The sequence below is a fragment of the Crinia signifera genome, chromosome 2, assembly GCF_055691185.1.
Source record: "Crinia signifera chromosome 2, ASM5569118v1, whole genome shotgun sequence".
Lineage (NCBI taxonomy): Eukaryota > Metazoa > Chordata > Amphibia > Anura > Myobatrachidae > Crinia > Crinia signifera.
In genome coordinates this window covers 329,611,966-329,635,784 of record NC_139218.1, presented here as the reverse complement: position 1 = coordinate 329,635,784, position 23,819 = coordinate 329,611,966, and the positions used below count along the sequence as shown (strand labels likewise).

Here is a 23,819-nt window from a genome sequence, read left to right as displayed (position 1 = left end):
AACCAGTCTGTGTAGGTCGCACATGACAAGCCCATAAAAGAATCTCAGTGTGGCTATGGTAGCAGTAATAGGCTGCTGATCAGGTCACTAGCCATGCAGTAGTCTAGCAGGCTATTAAATAAATACGTCTCCCAAGCTCTGATCACCGTCCCCTGGTCTCACTCCATGAAGCTGCTCAAGTACAATAAATATGACCCTAGAAATATATCTAATGTAGCTATCTTACTACAACTATATGCGAATAAAGGGGAAAAAAGGCAGAATAATATGTTCTACACATTATATTTCAACATTAAAATGATTATACTAAATGGAGATGACTACTGAGTTTATATATTGTTTATGTGGCAAATAAATACAAAAAGATGTCTTATAGTAATATATAAAGCCATTAAATAAAGGAATAAAAATGTCAGAACAGCAACAAAAATAAATAATAAAAGAATACTCTTTATATAAACCAGAAAAACAGAAAACAAGCTTAGCAACGGCAGCGCTCAATCACAGAATATACAATGCACAATATTTTATCTTCAAAGGAATGTTTCCATGGGAACCAAACCACTGAGCAATGTGTTGCAATGTTAAAGGAATGGACACCTTCTGGTTTATAAGAGTAAAAAACAGCATTTTGTTTAACATCATCTATATACAGTACTATTTTTCTGGAAAAATGGGTCCAGGAACTCCAGGTCTGGGGGCGGTTCAATTAAATAAATAAAAATATATATAATAGAGAGAGGGAGAGAGAGATAGATGTATATATTGTACTTACAAACAAAGGCACTCACAGGTGACTTTAAAATAAAACTTATCTCATGGAAAAGTAGATTTTCAGTTCCTGATGATGTCATATTTAATAAGAGGTTCAGGAACTGAGTTCCTGCTGGTTCCTGCTGAAAAATAGCACTGTAGAAAAGTAGAAATAACAAATATGTGCTAAACAGTTTTTTATGACAAAGGGCCCAGTGATCAAGTAAAAACTGCCCCGCCTCCGCAGCAACCGCATTCCTCCCGCCCATGTGCATGGCTGCAAATAAGATCGCAGTAGTGCACAGGAGGGGAACACCATTCAAAATGACTCACCATCGAATGGATTTGCCTTCTCGTCGCAGCGCCAAGTAAGTCTAGACGGGAGAAAGAGGCCGCTGATGACAGCAGCAGCACTGCCTCCCAGTGGCCGGGGAACGCCTGCATTTTCCCCAAATGCACACAGGGTGTCAAACACCCTGTACACAGTTCCCTCCACATGAACAGCTCACGCATGCACACAGCATATCATGTGCATGCTCGGCCATTCAATAATCAGCAGGGCTGCGATTTTAGCAGCCCTGCGTTTTAATCTGAATTGTGTCCAGTATAAATAACAGGCACTAAAGGAAAAACAAATATAAAGTCCATTTAAAACTGTATTTTTGCCCTGAGTAGAATTTATTTATGTCCTGAACAATAGAAATACCTAGTGCCCCTTTTATTTATATAATATTAATAATAATAATAATAATAATAATGATATTTATATTTATATAGTACTTTTCTCCCAATAGGACTCAAAGTGCTTTACCATTGTCTTTACAGCTCAAAATACACAACAAGCTTAACAGTAGATATCAGTTAAATGCTTGAGTAAATAGGTACGTCTTTAGTCTATTTTTAAAGGATTATTTACAGTGGGGGCTTCTTGCACTGTGTGAGGAAGAGAGTTCCATAGAGTTGGAGCAACAAAGTTGAAAACTCGACCCCCAGATAATGTCACTTTCTGCTGTATAACATTCCATGTTCTGCTTTATGATCATTCTGTGCAGACAGGCCGCACTCGTGTTTGCAATGTGAAAGGGGTAATACAGTACAAGACAATATAGGTTAAGTACAGGGTATATTGTATTAGCAAACAACTATGAAAAAAGTATCAGGGTGTCAGAAAACCAAGAGATTTGGCGCTGTCGGAGGAAGTAAGGAGTAGGAATAAATAAAGAGTTGGAGCACAAGTAGTAAATGTTTGTTGCGAGAGTGAAACACACATGTTGGTAAAAGTTAAAAAATCCACACCCAAAATTCGGTATTACAGAACTTTTAACAAAAAGCAGTCAAAAGGGATAACATTATCAACGGTATACTTGTGTAATTACACTGGCTGGTATGACAATTTATATGCTTTCTCCATAAAATGCAAGGGTCACTTCTGGAGATAAGAAGAAATTTTGTGTTTCATGAAATTATTTTGTTTTTGAGTCCCTCGCCATGACTGCAGCCCCCCCCCCCCCAGTTTCTTGCTTACTCCTTTACTAAACAACTTGAGGAAGTTAACAATCAATGTTGCATTCTTGAGTAAGGCATTTCATTTTTAATCTCCAAACATACAGCTATATAGTGTGCATAGGTGCATTCGGATAAGGGGGAAATATACTAAGATGGGAATGTTGCTATGGGCAACCAATCAGAATCTACAGATGGAGCACCTCTAGTTCTTGCCCGGGGTTCACCAGCATGCCTGCACTGGCGATCGTCGGCGCAGAGGCGCTCCATCTGACTTGGACACGCGTGCGTCTCACACGCATGCGCGTCCCAGTTTACGGACAGCGCTGCTGTGGGTCCCTGCCCGTCTCCACTTCAGGGAGGGCAGGGATAGTGGGGACAGTGGGGCGGCGAGGGGCACCAGGAAAAGCAGCGGGGAGGCCACAGGGCGCACACGAGTGCTGGCGGGGGCTGGCGATAGAATTGCCAGCCCCTGCAAGAAAGAGGGCGGCTCCAACTGTAATTCTTTATTTAGCACCTTCTAGAAAATAATAGATAGTATCTGATTGGTTGCCCATAAAAACATCCAATCCGAAATAGAACTCCCATCTTTGTAAATTTCCCGCCATATGAATCGAAATGTTTCTTATTCTCTTGCAAGTACTGAAAAAAACAGCCTTAACCTCTTCAGTGTCAATCCCGAGAATTTTCCGGGCTGTGCCTCAGTGCCCAGTCTGGCAAGCCCGGAAAATTCTCGGGATTGCCACTGTTTACAGCCGGGCAGCGCTGCTGAGTTCACTCACTGAACTCAGGCAGCTTCAGTGCTTCCCGGCTCCCTCCCCTCTGCGGCGCCTCTGGCTCCCTCCTCCTCCCCCTCCCCTCCGGGTTTTGTATAAAGTCCCCGGCGCCGGCTTATGACAAGCCGGCTGCCGGGGAAAGGGACGCAGTGCTGGGGGGGGGCGCAGGTTCAGGCAGCCGCTGAGTGACAGTTCAGCGGCGCTGCCCGGACCCAGGTAGGCGGTGGTGGGTTTTTTAAAGGGAGCGCTCCCCATAAAAAACTCGCCCAGTGGGGAGTGCTCCCAAAAAAAAAAAAAACACCACTGAAGGGGTTAAACTTGTGATAATTCTTTATCATGTTGGATGAGGCATTATACGCATTATGCATCTATTATAATCAGCTCTGATGATAAGGCACGCAGGACCATCTTAATGCATGGGCTTACTGGGCAGCTGCCCTAGGGCCCCACAATTCAAGGGGCCTTCAAGCAGGGGTTTGCTGGTGCCTCTCGAGTTACTTGTGAGTCTGGTAGAGATTGCTGCCCAGCTGCTTTGGTTGTGAGTTACACAAAATCAGAGCTGCTGGGAAATATTCTACCGGCCCACAGCCAATCAGCTAATGGCTGTAAGCAAGCTGGGTGGCTGATAGCAGGAAGTTATGATTTTTTTAACTTAAGTAGCATCCCCAGTGCATTGCTTTGCCTAGGGCCCACAATGCCATTAATATGGCCATGAAGGTACGTCTACTTCACACTGTACTTTCAAGAATCACTAGTGCATGGACAGCAGACCTGCTGCATATATATGCAGAAATGTATCATTATATACTTATACCTGATTGGTATTTGACTACATGCAATATCCTGGTGCCACAGCATGTATTGTTCATTTAGCAGTCTGTAGGCTTTACAGGAAGTAATAAACATATTAGCGCAGACTCCCAGTTGCAGAGAACCATTTCCTATTCTCCCACTTTTTACATTACTCATGGTGACACCACTGGATACACACGCACGCACGTCTCCTCATCATTAGTCTAAAGAGGTCTAGCGCTACATACACATGATTTCCCCCAGAGGGAGAACACTCAAGGTCCCAGAAGCTCTCAGCATTCAATAGCATCCATGCTAGGGACAAGTCAGTCAGGGTCCTGTTATCCCCTTCATTACACTACTATTCCAAATATATCACATTTTATAATAGTTTTGCCTTAAAGCATTATTTTTTTTCCATGCTCTGACATTTCCCAATTGTACAACAGAAAACACTGGATCTGTTTAAATAAATGGTGGTAAATAAATATTAATAAACATTCTTGAAATCCGTGCGCAATATTAAGTGACTGCTTTGTTATTATACACAATCTGTTTCTTCCATGTGCTTTAGTACAGAGCACACATTCCCCAATGGCAATAAATAATTCACAGTATGTAACTATGAAGCAAAGCATATGCAGCAGGTGTAATAGAGGATGTATGTAGCTCGCGCTGTACACACCTTATTATTGGGTTCTGTGGTCGCCCCTTGAAGCAGGTCGCACAGAAACGATAGGTCGGGCAAGTGATGTTTGTCAGGATTATCATGTTCCTTCCATTCCTATGAAGGGTGAAGGAGAAAATAGATCAGAGCACTATACTTTTTCATTTACAGGAAAAATATATGTTTAGGAGTATATGTTCATTGTGTATACTCAATGACTTATGTCGGTACTTCTGTATTATCTGGGCGCCCGATTTTTTCATTGCATGCCACTACCTAAGGCATGCAATGCGATTCAATGCAATGTGATTTTTCATTGTAAAGACCCGATTTTTAATTGTATAGTCAGCCATGGGTGATTTCATACCCCCACTATCCAACTACGCATGGAGTTGATTTTATATAGTGTGGCGAGTGCAGCGAGCCCCGCGAGGGGAAGCAGATTACTTTACATGTATTCTGCATCTGCTCGCCACGATTCGGGCTCAGTGGCTCGCTGTGCTTGCCACACTATATAAAATCAACTCCATGCATAGTTGGATAGTGGGGGTATGAAATCACCCATGGGTGACTATGCAATTAAAAATCTGGTCTTTACATGAAAAATCACATTGCATTGCATTGCATGCCTTAAGTAGTGTGATGCGATGCAATACAATGAAAAAATCGGGCGCCCAGATATTACACAAGTACCCTTATTTCTATATACAAATAACTTACATACAAACCTCTCAACAGCATCACCGCTTCATACATCTTTAGGGGGGTATTCAATGTGTGCAAGCTCGACCGCCGTGACCCTGTCCCGTTCTCAGTCAGCTCGACCGAGAACGTGTAGGTGGGATTCAATGTCCCGCCTGCCGGGGAGCGAGAAGGGGGCATGGCCGCAAGTTGCGGATGGGAAGAGGCGAGCTGCAGCCGGCAGCTCGTCACTTCCCGGCCGTACTCGGCAGAACGAGCCCAACAGCTTGTGAAGTTGGGCTCGTTCTGCCGAGAAACCCTGCTCAAAGCTGTTGGGGAAGACAGCATTGAATAGGGTCCGGTGACCATCTCCCCCTGTGGGGAGATGGTCGCCAGCGATTGAATACCCCCTAAATCTTAAATCAGCAATTTCTCCTTATTGCCTTCTTAAGGCTCCCATCCACTAGTTGGAGGTTATCGCATGCGATACCCCCCAACTCGACTGGCAGCTCCAGGATCACATACGATACATCGTATGTTGTCCTTTTGCATATGATGTAAGGGCATGGAAACACTCCTCGCATCACAATGCCAGGATAAGGATATATGGTACTTATTCATGTGATCCGTCGTAACAGCATTGGAATCGTATGAAAAGTGAATAGTATATGGGGGCCTTTAAACACTACTACACCTCACCTCTTACTTGCACCTGACTTCTCATGTGCTGTTGCTCACTAATGGAAGTCCCTACCATGCCTTTCACAGCCTGGCTTGTGTAGGCAAAGGAAACTGTGCCTCATGGAGCAGTCCTTGGCCTGACCGATCCTAGAAAACAGGGGCAACATGCCTCTGTTTTCTGGAAATGCAAGCTGCCCCCAACCCTGACCTGACTGACAAACAGAAGTATGATTTGTCACTCCACATAACAAGTTTCCACTGCTCTAGAGTCCGTATGTGCTTTACACCACGCCATCTGATGCTTGGCATTGGACTTGGTAATGTGAGGCTTGTATGCAGCTGCTCGGCCATGGGGACCAATTCCTTTAAGCTCCCACTGCAGAGTTTGTAGGCACATTAATGCCAGTGACATTTTAAATCTCTTCTGCTATGGAACTAGCAGAGCTTGTTAAACTTTTACGCCCCTTCTGCCTTAGTAGTCATTGATCCCGCTCTGCGATTTTACACGGCCTTCCGCTTCGTGGCTGTTTTTTCTAAACGCTTCTTTTTAATATTGACCATGGAGATGAAGTTTCACAAACCATTTTATGGCAAAGGTGGCATCCTATCACAGTATCGCACAAAGGTGGCATGCTATCACCATGCCATGTTTGCAGTCACTGTGCTCTTCACAATGACCCATTTTGTGGCATTGGGCCTGATTGACTCACCTGAATTCAATAAATATCAGGGCGGCCAAATACTATTGTACATATAGTGTATACTAGAGTCATTATCTAGATGTCGTCCTGTGCTCTACTGAATATGTAAAGTTCTCCAATGCCAAGAACCACCTTGTTATAATTTTGTTATTCTCACTCTTTGTTCTCAAACATCCCTTTCAATGGGGCATGATCAGTAATCAACCTGAATTTACTTCCCAGCAAGTAGTAGTATTTATTTATTAACAGTTTCTTATATAGCGCATACATATTCCGCAGCGCTTTACAGAGAATATTTGAACATTCACATCAGTCCCTGCCCCAGTGGAGCATACAATCTATATTCCCTACCAAATGTACACACACATAGACATTCTAGGGTTAATTTTGTTTGGAGCCAATTAGCCTACCAGTATATTTTTGGATTGTGGGAGGAAACCGGAGTACCCGGAGGAAACCCTCGCAAGTATGGGGAGAATATACAAACTCCGCACAGTTAGAGCCATGGTGGGTATTGAACCCATGACCTCAGCGCTGTGAGGCAGTAATGCTAACCATTACACCGTCCGTACTGCCCCAATAATAGCACCTTTGCCACTTTATTGCCAGTGCTTCTTTGTTCTGTGACGGGACTGCACCAATCCCTACATCCAGTGTATTAGTTTGCAACACAAATTACCTTTCCAACTCTGGCGTCAGGACTCCAGAACTCTAACTCCATTTAAAAACAACTTTCTGCAATGGTGGCAAACTGGATATAGACCTTCTGTAATACCCACTGATTCCTAAGAACGCTCTCGCCTGCTTATTATGTAGGGTCGTGGCCAATTTGTTTATTGCTATGGCTATGGCTTTAGCAAACTTCTGCCAACGGTGTATCCAAGATACTTTACTTCTTCCATCAGACAATTATCTTTCAAAAGTAGCAAGGTCACTCTGGGACATCTTATGCAGAAAGTGACTGGTCCATATGAAGTGAGTGTTATGCTAGGAACACATTGGAACAATTCCTGCGGCTGCCGATATAGTTAACTATCTCGGCGGTGCAGCTGGAGAACGATATTGGTCATGACGTCACCCGCTTCCCACTACGTACATGCAGTCGTGAATGAGATTGTCAGATTGAGCTGCATGTCCAGATGACAAGGGAGGTCGTTAACGATATTGGGCATACACACTGGATGATATGTACATGATATCATTACCGATATTGTCCATATCGTTAAGTGAATATCATCCAGTGTGCAGCCAGTTTTAGTTGGAACATCAGTGGAAGCATTTTCAGACTGAGCTTTCTAGCTATTGTAACACCTCTATTAAGGACAGGTGGTTTCCCTCTATGGCCATTTTCTGTTGCCTCTTGGATGTTGGAATGTGATGAAAGAAATCATTAATATTGGGCTCATCACAAGTGTTATGGTGCCAATACACTAGGGCGATATTACATACAATCATTCGATTTCAACTACATCGGTGTGATAACATGCACATGTGTCCCCTGATGTGATGCGCGGTCACGCTGGTGGAATCTCTAATCTCAAAATATTATGTGTGATCGATTTATCCCAATGCGATGTGCGATCTGTCAGTTTATATACCCACAGATAGCCCAGCCCTCTATACATCACCCAATTTCAGGTCACATGGGGCATGCAATTTATCACATGACTGTATGTACATCGAATGAGGGGAAAAGCACTTCAGGTGCAATCTATCGCACAGGGAGCTTCAAGGGAAATGAAAGCATGTTATTGAATCGCACTCAATCACCCGAGTGTATGGACACCATTAGAAAACTCTTTGCAGAGATGGAGTTAATAATGGATGGTTTGTGTGATACAAATGAGCTTTGGTACAATTGACATTATCTTTGTTTTGTAGGCAGAAAAACAAACTACTGTTCTTTGTTATCAGCCATTTCAATTTGACAATTTTGAAATATATACTTGTGAATGTTATTAACGGCTCTTTTGTGTGAGAGAACAAGTAATTCTGGATTATCGGTGTCTAATAATGATAAAAAAACGAGAAGATAAATTGTACATATCTACAAATTCACTCTGCAAATTTCATAGCTGACTGGGTAGCATGGGGGTATACTTATCTCCTGCCACTATGTTGGTTCATGACCCCAAAACAGCTTAACAGACTATGTTTCATCAGACAGACTCCCTAATCTATAGTGTCCTGCTGATGAACCTGCAGCGCTGTACCCCTGAGACCTCTTACATTCAGAGCTCATTTGTAATGTTTAACAAGTCTGCTTTTAGCATCCTAAAAATGTGCAAATTAATAATTCTATCATCTCAACAAGTTACAAACACGAGGAAATTGGAGTTCAAGTAAAATGCTCATTGGCTAATTAAGCTAGGATGGATTGTAAAATTACTTCTGTGTCATTGCCAGAAAAGAAATACAAATATTAACTACGGCTATATATTACAATAAATCAGAAAGTTCCACAAACTGTAAGACATGTGAGATGCGGTATTTACTAACTACTGTACAAAGCAAAAGTATTATATTTCAGCTTAAATTTTTGTAATTGAACAGTAATGGCATAGCCATTGGCTCTGCAGGGGTGAAACCACTATATGACCTGTAGGTTGGGGGGGGGGGGGGGGGGAGTGCGGCAGCAAGGAATGAGCAGTGCAGGAAAAAAAAAAAACAACCTTAAGCTAATTCCATGACCTCCTCTGGCTCCTGGACCAAAATGTTGCAGAATATACTCAAGGGTAGCTGTTTTTTACATTGTTCCAATTCAGCAGCAACAGACTTACAAGTAACACACAAAAGTACTGTCATATCCACGCCACTTCAGGCCTCTGGACTGGTGATGGGTAAGCGTAAAATTAAATAAAACATGACCAGCTGGGGTTGCTGACATCAGTACAGTGTGATTGAATTAATTTCACTCAAATCAAAGAAAGGACTGTGTTTTTGGACTAAGAACAACGTCAGCAAACATGTAACCAGAATTCTCTATCTTAGCACAAAATACTGAAAAAATTATTACAATTTCGCAATGTGCGGCAGATAGGGAATCACTGGTCCCCATAGCAAAGAGGCCCCAGCTCTGCTCTTCTGAAAGTGAGTAAGGGATTCGGTGTGCCTCTGCTGGAAGAGCAGAATGAGGACACAGCAGTGTATACAGGCAACGTCCTGCTCTCCTTAACTTCAAGTGGATCTAGTTCCCCTACATATGTTTGGTACTTGCAGGGGTGGACACAACCTATGGCAGCTACTGTATCCCATGCAGTAGATTTCTGAGCCATAGAAAATTTAAAGAATCCATTCAACTGCGTATAAATAATTTGCTGTAAAAATTTCAACAATTGGTTCTACTGTACTGATACACGTATCAGTAATTATAGCTGCATAATTTGCCTTTAAAATGTATAATTGAAATATTTAAAGAGTCACAGTTGTTCTTCAGCGTTTTTTGGGTCGGCATCATATTAGTACCACCTAGATGACCGGACGCACAATAACTAAAGTATGCACAATCCCACTTAATACACCACCCATATGGATGGCAGACACAATTTCTAATAATACAAAATAAGCAAGTTCAGTTTCCATGATCTGGGGCAGAAGCAAGTAATCAGTATTTTCCCAGTTAACTTGTAGTTCCACAAAAACTATTGCGTCAGTCTGCATAGGCTATGTCAAAGGGCAGTATTCAATGAGAAAAATTATCCGTGCTTTATGGAGAATTTGTGCTTTTTTCGCGTTGGACGGAGAATTTTGGTCTCAAAAAGTGAACCACCTTATTCAATGTGCTCTTCTCTATGTGTCTTTCTGAGTGATTTTCGCCGTGTTTCTCCATGTAGCAATTCTCTATCTTTTCATGGAGAAGTGGAATGTGAACTTTTAAAATAAAAGGGTTTTTTTTAAATTTTGGTGCCAAAAAATCAGGAATTTTATTCTGTGAAGGGGCATGCTATTTTTATTCATGTGCTTATAGCACATGAATATATATTTAATTAAAAAAAAATATATATATATATATATTTTTTTTTTACACATAACAGCCAGCAGGGGGCTGGAGCAGAGAGTCGCTCATTAGATATTCATATGTTTACTGCACCAGATCATTACATATGCACGATCGGGAGCAGTGAATATACCCTGTCCCCTGCTGGCTCTGGGGAAAGGGGGGGGGGCAGCTTGTGCTGCCTGGCTCCCGGGGAGCCCACCTCCCCCCCACATACGTTCTGGGGCAGGCAGGGAGACTTCAATCTCCCTGCCTGCCACCGTCCCACGGCTCCCTGCAGCGGAAGCTCGTCCGCTGCAGGGGTTAGGATTCGCCGCGAGGGGCAACGAGCCCCTGCGACAATGAATAGTGTATAAAGACCCGTGACGGAGAATCTCCAAACATGGAGAATCTCTGTAAAAAACACGGCGAGTGCATGGCGAGAGAAAAAAACCTCTCGCCATGCACGGAGAAAATTCTCATTGAATACTGCCCAAAGAATGAACAAATGCCTGTATAACCTTTGTTCTGCAAATCATGAAGTCTCAACAGAAACTATTCTGCCTAATCACACAGTGAGCGGAACCGGAATATTGCCTTACACAAGACAAGTTGATGCAGAGGATGTGAGTTTTACATTAAGATTTGTATATTACAACCACTGACTAGGCCCAGTCTCATCTGTGTACAGTGGGTTACAATTATTAACAGTAAGCTATGTCCTGAATTTGTTCCTGTTAATATGGCAGGTGGCGTTCTTTCATAGTTCCATTTGTCAAATGATTTCTTGACATTTTGATTGTACATGTACAACATAAACCCTGCTGTAAATCTGTCTGTTATCTAACAGTAATCCGATTATCCAGTCCTTCTGACTTGTGTCTGTTACAATGGCCATCACCCGTCATGGTTTTCTAGCTTCCTTCATAGTGTGAAAGGATTGTCAAAATAGGAACTATTGTGTTGAGGTAAACTGCGACAATTGTCTTCTTGTCAATCACTAGCTGCAGTCTAATGTCCACACTTCATTCTGAGTCACTATATATAGTTTTTCTACCAGTGTGCAGTCATGCTCTGTGAAATCCAACAAACCAGGGAGTTTTATCTCTGTCGGTCACTGGAATACATTGCTAGAACGGAAACATTCCATGCAGGGGGAAAAAAACAACAACTTCAAACATTTACCTGAATCATGTGTCTTGAAATAAGCTGTAAACATAAAATACAAGGGGGCCGATGTATGAAGCAGTGATATGGGAGGAGAGGTGAGTCAGAGGAAAAGTGGCCCATGGCAACCAATCAGCACTGAAGTAACATCTATAATTTGCATAATATAAAGTTATACAGAACAGCTGATTGCCATGGGACACTTCTCTGGCTCACTTCTCCTCCCTTATCACTGCTTCATACATCTACCCCAATGTCCAATATGAATACAATTCCTTAAACTAAAATCATTTTGTACGGCCAAAGTCATATTGAACATAAATTCAATTCAATATTTTCGAAAACGCTTAATGCTGAGAACACAAAGTATTGTTAATCCTCCAGGAGTAACTTTAAGCAACTTCTTGTGTTTAATAGCTGTCCAGCAGCTTCAGATTACATCAAGTGGCCAGCTGGTAGTGGCTCAAACCATGGCTCCACTCATAAAGTCATTTCCATGGAGGCACTTATAGCAGGTGCACTCTGCATGCAATGCAACAGTCAGGATTTCCACAGAGGCCAAATAGCTTTGTAGTGGCCAAAAACACCTGTGGACCCTAAAAGTAAATAAGTGTGATCTATGTGGAGTCAGCATGTGATCTGGGTAATTAGGGGCATAGTCCGATGTTCACATTTGTTTACCCTGAGTTCTTGGTATTCTTGCTCAAACTGAGCTAATTAAAAACTCCTAAAAATCATGAAGGCCACGGTTTCTGAACTAAGGGGGTTATTCTGATTAGATCGGTCCCCGCATGTTGCACATGCCAGTGCAGATGCAGGGTGCGAGCACGTATGGCGAACATGTATTCCCTCTCACACCTAGCAGTGTGGTGCTTCCCGCACAGGCCCCTCGCAGATCAGAGACACCATAGAAGTGTATGATCTAAGTGCGCTGGAGAAATCATTCGATGGTCACCAACCATCGAATGTTCTCTCCCCCGCAACCAGGGCTTCAAATGGATGATTATGCAAATCTGCCATTCGCAGTTGTGCAGGGGGGATCGCAGGTGCGAGGGGGGCTGGCACTGCGGGTGGCGGGCGAAAATGGCAGCATTGCCTATAGACCAGAATAAGGTCCTAAGTCCTGATATTTTTTACTTTAAAATAGGCATTTCCCAAAATTTGCACCTGCTCTGAAGCTGTGAGAATAAAGCTGCTCTGAAACCACAGCAGCCAACTGAACACTAATAACTTTGTGACTGCAAAAAAAAATAATGTTGTTTTCAGTTTGGATATGCAACCTAGTGTTGAAATAACCTGGGTCTGCAACTCATAGGCTATTACACTTGTGTCTAGACTCACAAAATGGGTACTAACAAATACAGGGCTGAACGGAAGAGCACAATGAAATCAGTACACATATATGGGCCACCCCGCTGTTGTGGAACTACATACCCTTACATTCACTGTCATAGTTTTAGCATGCCCTAATAGCAAAACTCTAGCAGGGCATGCTGGCATATGTAGTTCAGCTGCAGCTGGAGGGGTGTATGCATAATACCCCTGCCGTAGGAAATACTACAATAATTTTGTTCCTAATCATAACTGTCTGTTCCGCAACAGAACTACTGTATTTGTGTGACATTTTGTTCACCTCCAGTCACTAACTGTATATTACAATGCGTCATCCTTTATTTTTCTGCCCTGTGGTGTGAAGATGCCCATACACGGTGCAATGATCGCACCCGTTATGGGCTGGATCGCATCGCATGCGTTTTGCATGCGATTTGAAGGCAGAAGGCGGTACAAAAAGTATGTGCAGCACATACTTTTTGTACTGTGCGATGAGATGCCCACGGGAGTGCGCATTGCGGCGCAAGGTGCAAACGCACTGTGTATGGGCACCTTTAGAGGCAACAGATCTTCTGGTTTGTGCTTACCTGGAAATGTAAACGTACTGTGCCAGATTATTATTATTATTATTAACAGGTTTTTATATAGCGCATACATATTCCGCAGCGCTTTACAGAGCACAGTTGTGAGCAAAAACACATACTGAATTACAGCACAAGACAGTTTAGGACAAGTACATGGTAAATATGGATAGTTGCATCAGGGGACAGGACACTGAAGCAATCATCAGGGTGGCAGAGGGTTATATATTCTAAGAAAGGCACATGAGCAGAGAGAGCCCTGCTCTTGAGAGCTTACATTCTAAAGGGGAAGGTTAGACAGACAGGGGTTACACAGAAGTGGAAGAAGGGAGCATAAACAGAAGGTCAGGAACCGAGATGGTTGTGTTATGCCAGAGGGTGGGAAGAGGTCAGCTTAGACTTTGATATTTTAAGCGCTGTGTCATCCAAGAGTAGATAGCAGAGAGACAGTAGGAGATATGAGTGAGGATAGAGGGAGAGAGATCAGGAAAGGAGCAGTAGATTTCATTATTATCAGCATAGAGGTGATAGTGGAAGTCGAGTGAGCAAATAAGCTCACCCAGAGAGGACATGTAGAGATAGAGAAGAAGAGGGCCAAGAATAAAATGATGGGGGATACCTACTATCAATGGAAGAGCAGGAGAGGTGAAGTCATTAGAGTTACATCTGTACATTTTCAAAAAAGACAGTGCAAATACAAGAATAAAGAGTGATATTCAAAGTTTTAGTAGTTGTAGAAATGGTGATATTACGGATGAATAGCCAGATTAAGCAGCCAGGAGTAGTATGTTGTGAGTATGAAGTGAGCTCACTCAAAGCAGTCCCTTGGTTTTCTGAGTTGCTGTTGTTTTCTTTCTTTCTGTGTCACTTTGATACCAAGAAACCAAGTTGGTTGTCAGTTTCTGTCCAGGCTAAGTCCAGGCTTAAGCTATGTAACTGTTATCTCCCTACTTAAAAATCTTCCTACTTTAAAAGCTGACATAATATCAAGTCAGCTTTCAATGGTCAGCCCGGCTGTGGTCAGCCTGATATCCTCTAAATACTAAAAGCTGTTTCTAAGTTAATTGATTGAGACCCCACCCAGCCAGTGCCCCTCTCCCACTAGCATAAAAACCAAGATAAACAAATGGTAAGAGGTTGCATACCATCCCAGCCACTAATACATTCTAACTCACTTTAATTGTTAATACAATTGCATAATTATATGATAATGCAGTATGCAAGGCAAATATCAGGATATGCAGGGAAGACATTTGTCGTATCAGCACTTTTATTTAGTACTTTGCTCTAAATATTAGAGTTGTGCAGGTTCTGATTTACTCTGATTTCAAAGCAGAATCTTATTGGCTATCCCAAATCACATGACAATTGTTGACAGTTGATAGTCAATAAGATCCTGCTTTGAAATCAGAGTAAATCAGAGTAATTCAGAGCCTGCACATCTCTACTAAATATATAAATAATTCAACTTCATCAAGCTGCATGGCCATACTGCTATTGTATAAATTAATGTAGCATGGTATACCTTCTTCATACTATAATTAACACACTTTATGTTACCAAATAAAAGCACTGAAGTCTTGTCCTTCACCCATCCCCTGCCCTAATGTCTATGGGTTGTTCCATAAGAAAAGTTCTAAATCAGTAATTGTGTCTGTGGGTGAAAGGATAATGTATCAGCCTTTCATTAAAGAGCCTCTTTTAAATCCCCTAGTCAGACACAAGTGATTTAAAATTTGGTAATAGAGTGAGACATGAGAATGTTTGACAGGAAGGGGCTCCCGTGGTTAGCAACTGATCAGGTCTGGAGACCATGAACTCCATAAAATATGGAAAATATTTGCTTTTAAGTTCTAACTTACCACATGTATGGTATTGAAAGGGAAAAAAGGGTGAAGTGGAAAGAAATATGGAATGAAAAAAAAAGTATGCAAGTACTAAGAATGATTTGCTGTCTTAGCCAGATGACAGGAGACTGCTTCTCTGCAGATAAATTATGCATTGTAGAAGCAGTCTCCGCAGAGCTGTGAGTCATTACACTGTGGGATTACCACTTGGAGTTATATCAACAACAAAGGCAGCTTCTTAAGACATTTTAAGGGTATTAAAAGTGTCTCAGGTGCAGACAAAACACTTTAAAAGTCAGCTTTGTAGCAATAACACTAAGGGGGTATTCAAACCCACAAGTAACAGTCCGAATTGTCGAGCATTTGTTTTTCTCATTTTGCTCGACATGAAAATTTAGCTCGACAAGTCGAGTTCTCCCCTTTTGTTGATGACGACGTCTAACCACAAGAAGTTCAAAGAGGAAAGTGGCAATTGTGTCAGAGATATGCTCCATTTTTTTGTAGTCAATGATTTGAAAGTAGATATCGTGTTAAAAACGCAAATTCTCCAATAAAAAACGTTTCCAAATCAGCAGACTGCACAATGCTGGTATCTCCCTGAAGTCTCAGTACAGGAGTGAGAGCTCTGAGGTAAACAGAGTGCATTGTGGGAGAAGTTAACACAAAATGGCAAAAACAAACATTGAATGCAGGGTAATTCTGCCCCAGCATGGATACAAGGGACCTAAACATAGGTGTTTGGTCAAACCACAAGTAGACACAAATAGACATGTATACAGAAGACTTTGAATGGGCAAAATCCAGCACAGTGAGAACATGAAAAGTGAGTAGAAAAAAGTGAATAATTCTCACATGGCAAATTGAATAATTTAAACAAATGCATAATAATACAAGCTGAAAACTGATGCTGACAATGGAATAATGGAATAAAGCATACCATATAAACATGCAGCCAATGGAAAATGAAACAAAAGAGCAATATATAGCAAAATATCACAAAAACAGAAGTGAAGATAAGCACTTCAAACATTAGGGAATCCTGCGTATACACTTAACACAATTTTTGGACATGCAACAAGAGAAACTCCCTTGTCACGACAGAAAGAATTGTTGAGTTAAATATGAGGGAAGAGTAATTTCAAACAGTCGAGGTCAGGTGTACTCTTTGACATTGAATAGGCTGCAGGAATTATCTTGACAGATTTTACCCAAAATAACTCGACAATTCGAGAAATGTTCAACTCGACAGTCGAAGAAACCGAAAACCAAATCAGGCAAGCTCTGCTCGACAAATCAAGAAAACTAGACAATGAATAGGCGACCTCATAAAAAGCCATTCTCTTGTTGAGAAAACAACAAAGCTCGCCAAAAATAACGAGCTCGACAGACATTGAATACCCCCCAAAGAGTGCCCATCAACAAAGTAGATTTAAACCATACTTGCCTACTTTTGAAAACTAGTTTCAGGGAGATTATAGTTGGTAATAGAATTTTGCGCAGCTCCCCACTGAGGGAAACTGTCATGCGCCACCCAAACGACATGTCTAGTTCCATATATGGAGAGATTGTGAAAAGAGATTGTGAACGTGGCACCTAGTGGGTGTGTACTGCTACATCTGAGAGGACTCGTTTCAAATGTCTTAAATCCAAATATAGATGAGCCCCAAAGCAGTTAGCAAGAGATATTATACTATACTTACTAAAGTGCTGGGAAATGGAGCTGTAAATGTATCTTATCTTTCATTCCTTTTTCCAAAAAATGTAACAGTGTAATGTGGGCTAGGTGACATGAGGGAGATTGCTAGACTAATGAGGTAGAGAGGGAGATTGCTGTTATTTCAGGGAGTCTCCTGCAGAATGGCAACTATGATTTAAACATATGTCCCAAAATTTCAAAAAGGGCAAAAGCGAGGTTAAGCTATGACTATTTTACATGGAAGATTAATGCTAAATACTTGTATAATTAAAATGATTATTAGATAAGCAAGTCAGATGTATACAGTATACAGATGTCTCCTCATACATCATTGCTACAGCCAAACAGACTTTTTTTGGTGTGCAAGGTTCTGTGAGACTCTGCTAGCATCTGGTATCTTTGTACATTTTTGTTTTGCCATAAAAGCCATGTAAATGCAACACAATGCAGCCAGGACACACCAGGAGATTGTGATGATTCATTATACAATACAGGTGACATTGATATATCTGCATGCGACTGAGTCCCTGAATCTGTATGCAAAGTTGTTCAAATGTAGCAGCTGCAGCTTTTATCCATGGCAACTTCAGTTGATTGTGCACTGTATACAGATGAATCAAACAAACGTAGTATTCAGCAAAATAAAAAGATGATAGCAGAGTTGGACAGGACATGGCAGCTCACTCACTCCAGGCATCTCAGACTGCTGGGGGGTTTTATGAGGACACATCTGTACTGCATGTCATATTGGAGTATGTTTGACAACATGTTCAGTTTACATCAGTTTAACAGAAGTCATCTTTATTTTAAGCAGTGGGGCTCCATTTTGTCTTGGCCACCCAAACAAGTCCATGGCTTATGTAGATAGTGGTGCTTCTTGCTTTTAACAATATATATATATATATATATATATATATATATATATATATAAACAATGGATGCAGGTACTGGCACTCACAATAGCCGGATAACTGTGCTTGTTGCCGTCCAAATAGTCGACATCACTTGCATGTCGACATACATGCAAACAGGAAACGGAGGCACTCAAGACAAACAAATGAAGACTCAGAACTCAGCCTGTTTTGTCAACGTTTCAATGGTCTGCTGCCATTTTCATCAGGACACAAATACATATAAAAGCACTCACCCTTTTATGTGCTCAGCCATCACCACAAGTCCATGTGCGCCGTGCGGGCGTCCTCCCGCCGCGGCTCTCACTGATGACGTCACCACGTGCACCCGTCACCATAGAAACAAACAATAAACTGACAGTTTATTGTTTGTTTCTATGGTGACGGGTGCACGTGGTGACGTCATCAGTGAGAGCCGCGGCGGGAGGACGCCCGCACGGCGCACATGGACTTGTGGTGATGGCTGAGCACATAAAAGGGTGAGTGCTTTTATATGTATTTGTGTCCTGATGAAAATGGCAGCAGACCATTGAAACGTTGACAAAACAGGCTGAGTTCTGAGTCTTCATTTGTTTGTCTTGAGTGCCTCCGTTTCCTGTTTGCATATATATATATATATATATATATATATATTATTTATATATATGAAAAGGATTACTGGAGAGGAACACTATCCCAGTGATCAGAAAATGGAGCCAGCTGAGCATAGATAAAAAAAATCTAGACTCTCAACATTTCACAAGATGATGTTGGGATATTTTGTAATAAATGACAGTCTACTAAATCTATTCTACTTTAACTTTCTCGCAAATCTACAAACATAACTTAACTCACCAAACTCTTGTCTTCTGGGTGGTTGAAGTCCTCCATCTTCCTTAAAACCCCAAGGTCAATGCTTCCCCTTCCCCCGTCATCTGCACTCCTTCTTCGGCCAGGAACTCCCCGCTTTGGCCTGCTTTCTATCTTCTTCTGCCGCTGATCCAGGCGGCTGCCGCTGCTTAACTTCCTCACAGGGTTGGTCAGCCATTTCTTTAGTGTACTGACAGACCTCCTGGATCCAGGAGAACTTGGGGCAGAGCTAGTTGAAGGCTGAGGTTGGATAGAAGCCACAGAAGCTGATATGCTGCCATCACTGCCAGCGATAGAGTAGGATTCTAGAAAAGAAAATATCAATTATAGTCTTCCATTACTATGCCTGTTTCATAGACGCATGTTTCCACTACAAAGCAAGACACATCTGAGACAAGGAAAATATAGGACAGCTGGACATCTAACATTTTATAAAACCAATCAAAATATTGGAAGATATTTTTCCACAAATGCAAATGTTTTAAATAGTGACAGCTGTAGAGATATATTTATAAGATGTGCTTTCTAAAGACTGGATAATATACAGAAGTGTTGCTACTTATACAGTATATGTTTGTCCTGCTGTAAATGGTAAGGATTCTCTTTCAAAATATCATCCAATGTGTACCCAGTAAAGCTTTTTACTGTCTTAATGAATGAAAAAATGTAATACTGTTTTTTAGCATAATACGGTGAAATATTACTATGTATTAGAAACCTTGATTAACCATATTTTAATGCTTTGTAACATCAACAATCCAAAGTTATTAGGCTTTGATATTATTTATTTGTAATCTTTCAATAAAACCAATTTTAGACTAAACATAATTAAAACATGCAAAAGTAATTTTCAGAGAAATGCACAAACACAAAAAAAATAAGCAGTTAAGCATTAGCACTGGATGTGTCACTGGCATTAAACATTTTGAATAAAAACACTAGATGCACTAGTAGGCATCTAAACATTAGTTTAGATGCCTTTTCAGTTCCCTGTCTCTTTTGAAGCTTCGAATGAACTAAACCAAAAGAATAAAAAATGATTTCTACATTAGCCAAATATGACTGAGAAGTTGTTCAATAATGGGAAATGCATTAGGATTAACAAATGTTGGGGGAGAAGCTTGATGCTAGGCAGACTTAGCACCTCTCTTACCTAATTCACCCCCTATATATCTGTTATGTGTGTGATTTAATGTTTTGGATCATCTTACTTAGATAAAGACCACAAGCAAAAAAATGTGGAAGAACACCAGGGATTACAATAGGCTTTTTTTTTTTTAAAGATGCCAATGTGTTGTACTGTACCTGCAGTTTGTAGTCACAACATATTAAAAAATAAAATAAAATACACTATTTGGTTTACATCCTGTGGATTACTAAAGAAATTGCTGGCATTTGTGATCATTTTAAGTGCATTACTGTTTATAATGCACAATATGCAGACTGAAGCAACAGCACTTGCTGATCAGAATCTATGATGTCTGAACTCAAATATTATTTGAAGGAGTTTACATATATTAGCACCACTTATGTATTATTTCCATTGTGACTAGTAACAATAATTTATGTCCGTAATACGTGAATAATGATGAATCATGATATAATTACAAGTACTTAGCGAGTTGTCATACCAACACTACAGAATGCAATACTTGTTGATTAATTGTGTTCTTTAAGGGGCATATCCAATTAGCTGTGGGACTTTTGTAACTGAAAATAATGCGCCTAATGTATCTAGTTTCCGATTACCATGGCTGTCAGTTGCGGCAGCATCCAATTGGAGGAAAATATTACGCATGATAATTTTTTCTGCTAAACCCCACATTAAGGGGGGGTTGTAATGAAGTCCGAGATAAATGGATATGTGGGATGCCGGACAATACATTTTTTTTTTTTTAAATGAGTAGGGGCGGGGTTCTCTAAAATCCGCAGCCCTCTTCGCCGGCCACCGCATTTCTAATGACCGCATATTCTCTAAAATATGCGGTCATTAACGCAAGGGACAGCTCTTGCGGTAAGAGCTGTCCCTTGCGATGCGGCGCTGTTGCTGGACTTCCGGGTCTATGACCCGGGAGTCCGTCTGCGCATGCGCAGACTGACGCGCCGGCCGCAGGGAATGCTGGGAGGGATCCGTGACGGATCCCTCACACACCGCTGCGGTAAGAAGCCCATAGGCTTCTGCAGGGAACCGCCATCTTTTGCTGGCGATTCCCTCCGCAGCGGTGACACTGCGGAGGGAGGTTAGAGAATACAGAATTGCGGTAAAAACCCCGATAACGGGGTTTTTATTGCATTTCTGTGATAGAGAATCCCGCCCTAAATCATTTACAAGGCGTGGTTTTGCCTTGTAAATGATTACCCCTTTAAACAAAAGCCTCAAAATTCCTCCAGCATCCCACATGTGCGCTGAACTTGGAAATCATTACATCTCACCCCAAATGTTAAAAAGCGGTAAATCAGTGTGTAACCTAGCCACCCGAAAAATTTATATTGATTAACACTAGAGACATCTATTACCGTCGCAAAACAAAATATTTGGAGTTCTATATAAAGGTGCCCATACACGCTACTATTATTGTATACAATATTGTATACAATATTGCATCTCGGTTTTGCGATGAGATGAGATCTAGTACAAAAAGTATGTGCTGCACATACTTTTTGTACTAGATCTCATCTCATCACAAAACCGAGATACGATGAGATGCGATATTGTATACAATAATTGTAACGTGTATGGGCACCTTAACTTTTAAGGGGGTATTCAATGTTTAGGTCACGCCGTGACCCTGCCCTGTTCTCGGTCAGCTCGAACGAGAACATGCAGGTGGGATTTAATGTCCTGCCTGCCGGGGAGCGAGAAGGGGGTGTGGCCGCGAGTTGCGGCCGAGAATAGGCGAGCTGCAGCCGGCAGCTCGTCACTTCCCGGCCGTTCTCGGCAGAACGAGCCCGACAGCTAGTGAAGTCGGGCTCGTTCTGCCGAGAAACCCTGCTCAATGTAGGGGAAGACAGCATTGAATAGGGCCGTGGGGAGATGGTCGCCGGAGATTGAATACCCCCCTAAATGGCTGATTTTAATATATTTTTTCAAAAACAGGTAAAAAATTATAGAAAGCTATTTTTTAAAGCAAATAAAAGCTCTAGTTATTTTTAGTAATACATAAACTGTAACTTCTACGTGCAATGTTAGAAATACCTGTTCCATCAATCCCAACAGAATATGTTTCATAAACGCATTTCTCCTGTAGATTAGTAAGATTGTAGACGAGATCTGAATCCTAGACAGTAATGTAGGGTACACACCAGGGCGACCCGCTCACGATGCACATCGTGAGCGGGTCGTCAGTGTCTCGTCCGACCCGCTCACGGTGACGCGGGGGGGCACGACCCGCTCACGATGTGCACCGTGAGCGGGTCCGATCCGATGGCGACCCGCACCCGGCTGTATGGTCGTCATTGAGATCCTACCTGCAGCAGGTAGGATCTCAATAACGACCGACCCGTGGGACCGCGCATCGGATCGGTATCGGTCCACACCAGGACAGAAAAGGGCCCAATCACCACACAATCTACATCCAATTGGTCGGAATTGGATCTAGATTGAGGGGATCGGGCCCTAGTCGTCCTGGTGTGTACCCAGCATAAGAATAAATGTACTGTAGTCCCACAGAACAAATGCCCCTTTATGATGCACTGGTTCTTGCACTAGTATAAACATGTAACCAGATGATTTGTAGATCAAGATGGTGATGACTGAATACAGTAGGTGCAAACCTTTGTATTTTCTGATAGGAAGAGCAGCAGATCCCTGGCCTAATATCGCATATGTAAACTCCTTCTCCTTGTACTGTAATTTATGCAGATTTAAAAGCTTGTTATTACCAAAGTCTTTATTCTTGGACTACAATAGTGATTTAATAAAAAGGCTGGATTACACTATTTCTGGATTTGGAACTGAGATTTAAACCTTTATGTGCCTACAGTATCTCAACGTTCCTGAGTGTAAGTGCAAACACTTAGGGCAGGGATGGGGAAGCTTTGGCCCTCCAGCTGTTGTAGAACTACACTTTCCAGCACGCCATGCTACAGATTTGCTCTTTGTCAACGCTAAAACTGTTGGAGGGCCAAAGCTTCCCTATCCATGACTTAGGGGCATGAATATTGCTGGGCTCTTCTGTTTCTCTTGGTGGTGGATCATTCCATACAGAGATCATCTTTCCTAGACCTAATACAGTATCTCAGCACTGATTTCTTTTAAACTTATTTGAAGTGGACTATCGACGTAATACACAATTGCTATTTTCTTTCTTTCATGCAATTAGGAATTTATTGGAAACAGAAACATCTGGGTGGAAACATTCTATGAAGGACATTGACCCTTCATAAAAGGACATTGCACTGATTTACATATACCGGCCTCTTGGTAGAAGCTGCTGTGGTTGGCTTACATAATGGGTCAATCAACCAGTCAATAGCATCACAAGTGTTCCGATGCTGAACAGTCACATCAGTCCCTGCCCCATGGAGCTTGCAATCTATATTCCCTACCACATATACATGCACACACAGACATTCTAGGGTTAATTTATTTTTAAGGAGCCAATTAACCTACCAGTATATTTTGTGGGAGGAAACCGGAGTACCAGAGGAAAAGTAGGGAGAGAATATACAAACACCACACAGTTAGGGCCGTGGTGGGAATCGAACCCATGATCTCAGCGCTGTGAGGCAGTAATGCTAACCATTACACCATCCGTACTGCCCATATAGATGCTAGGTGTATGAGGACACATATTCATTAGTGTACGGACTAATGTAAAGGAACTAATATTGGGGCAGATGTATTAACGTTGGCGAAGAAATAAAGTGAAGATAAAGTGGAAGGTGAAAACACACCAGCCAATCA

The 23,819-nt window shown here is 41.8% G+C and overlaps 1 protein-coding gene across 3 annotated transcripts in view; it reads right to left on the bottom strand.

Annotated features, from left to right (window-relative positions):
• Positions 1–23,819, bottom strand: part of ARHGEF25 (Rho guanine nucleotide exchange factor 25) — a 285,560-nt gene that overhangs the window by 44,300 nt on the left and 217,441 nt on the right. For all 3 annotated transcript variants that reach the window (XM_083169398.1, XM_083169399.1, XM_083169400.1), the window contains 2 exons: positions 18,899–19,218; positions 4,510–4,608 (listed from right to left, as the gene is read on the bottom strand). In XM_083169398.1, the coding sequence (XP_083025524.1) occupies positions 4,510–4,608; positions 18,899–19,218 (419 nt within the window). The remainder of the gene's footprint in view (positions 1–4,509; positions 4,609–18,898; positions 19,219–23,819) is intronic.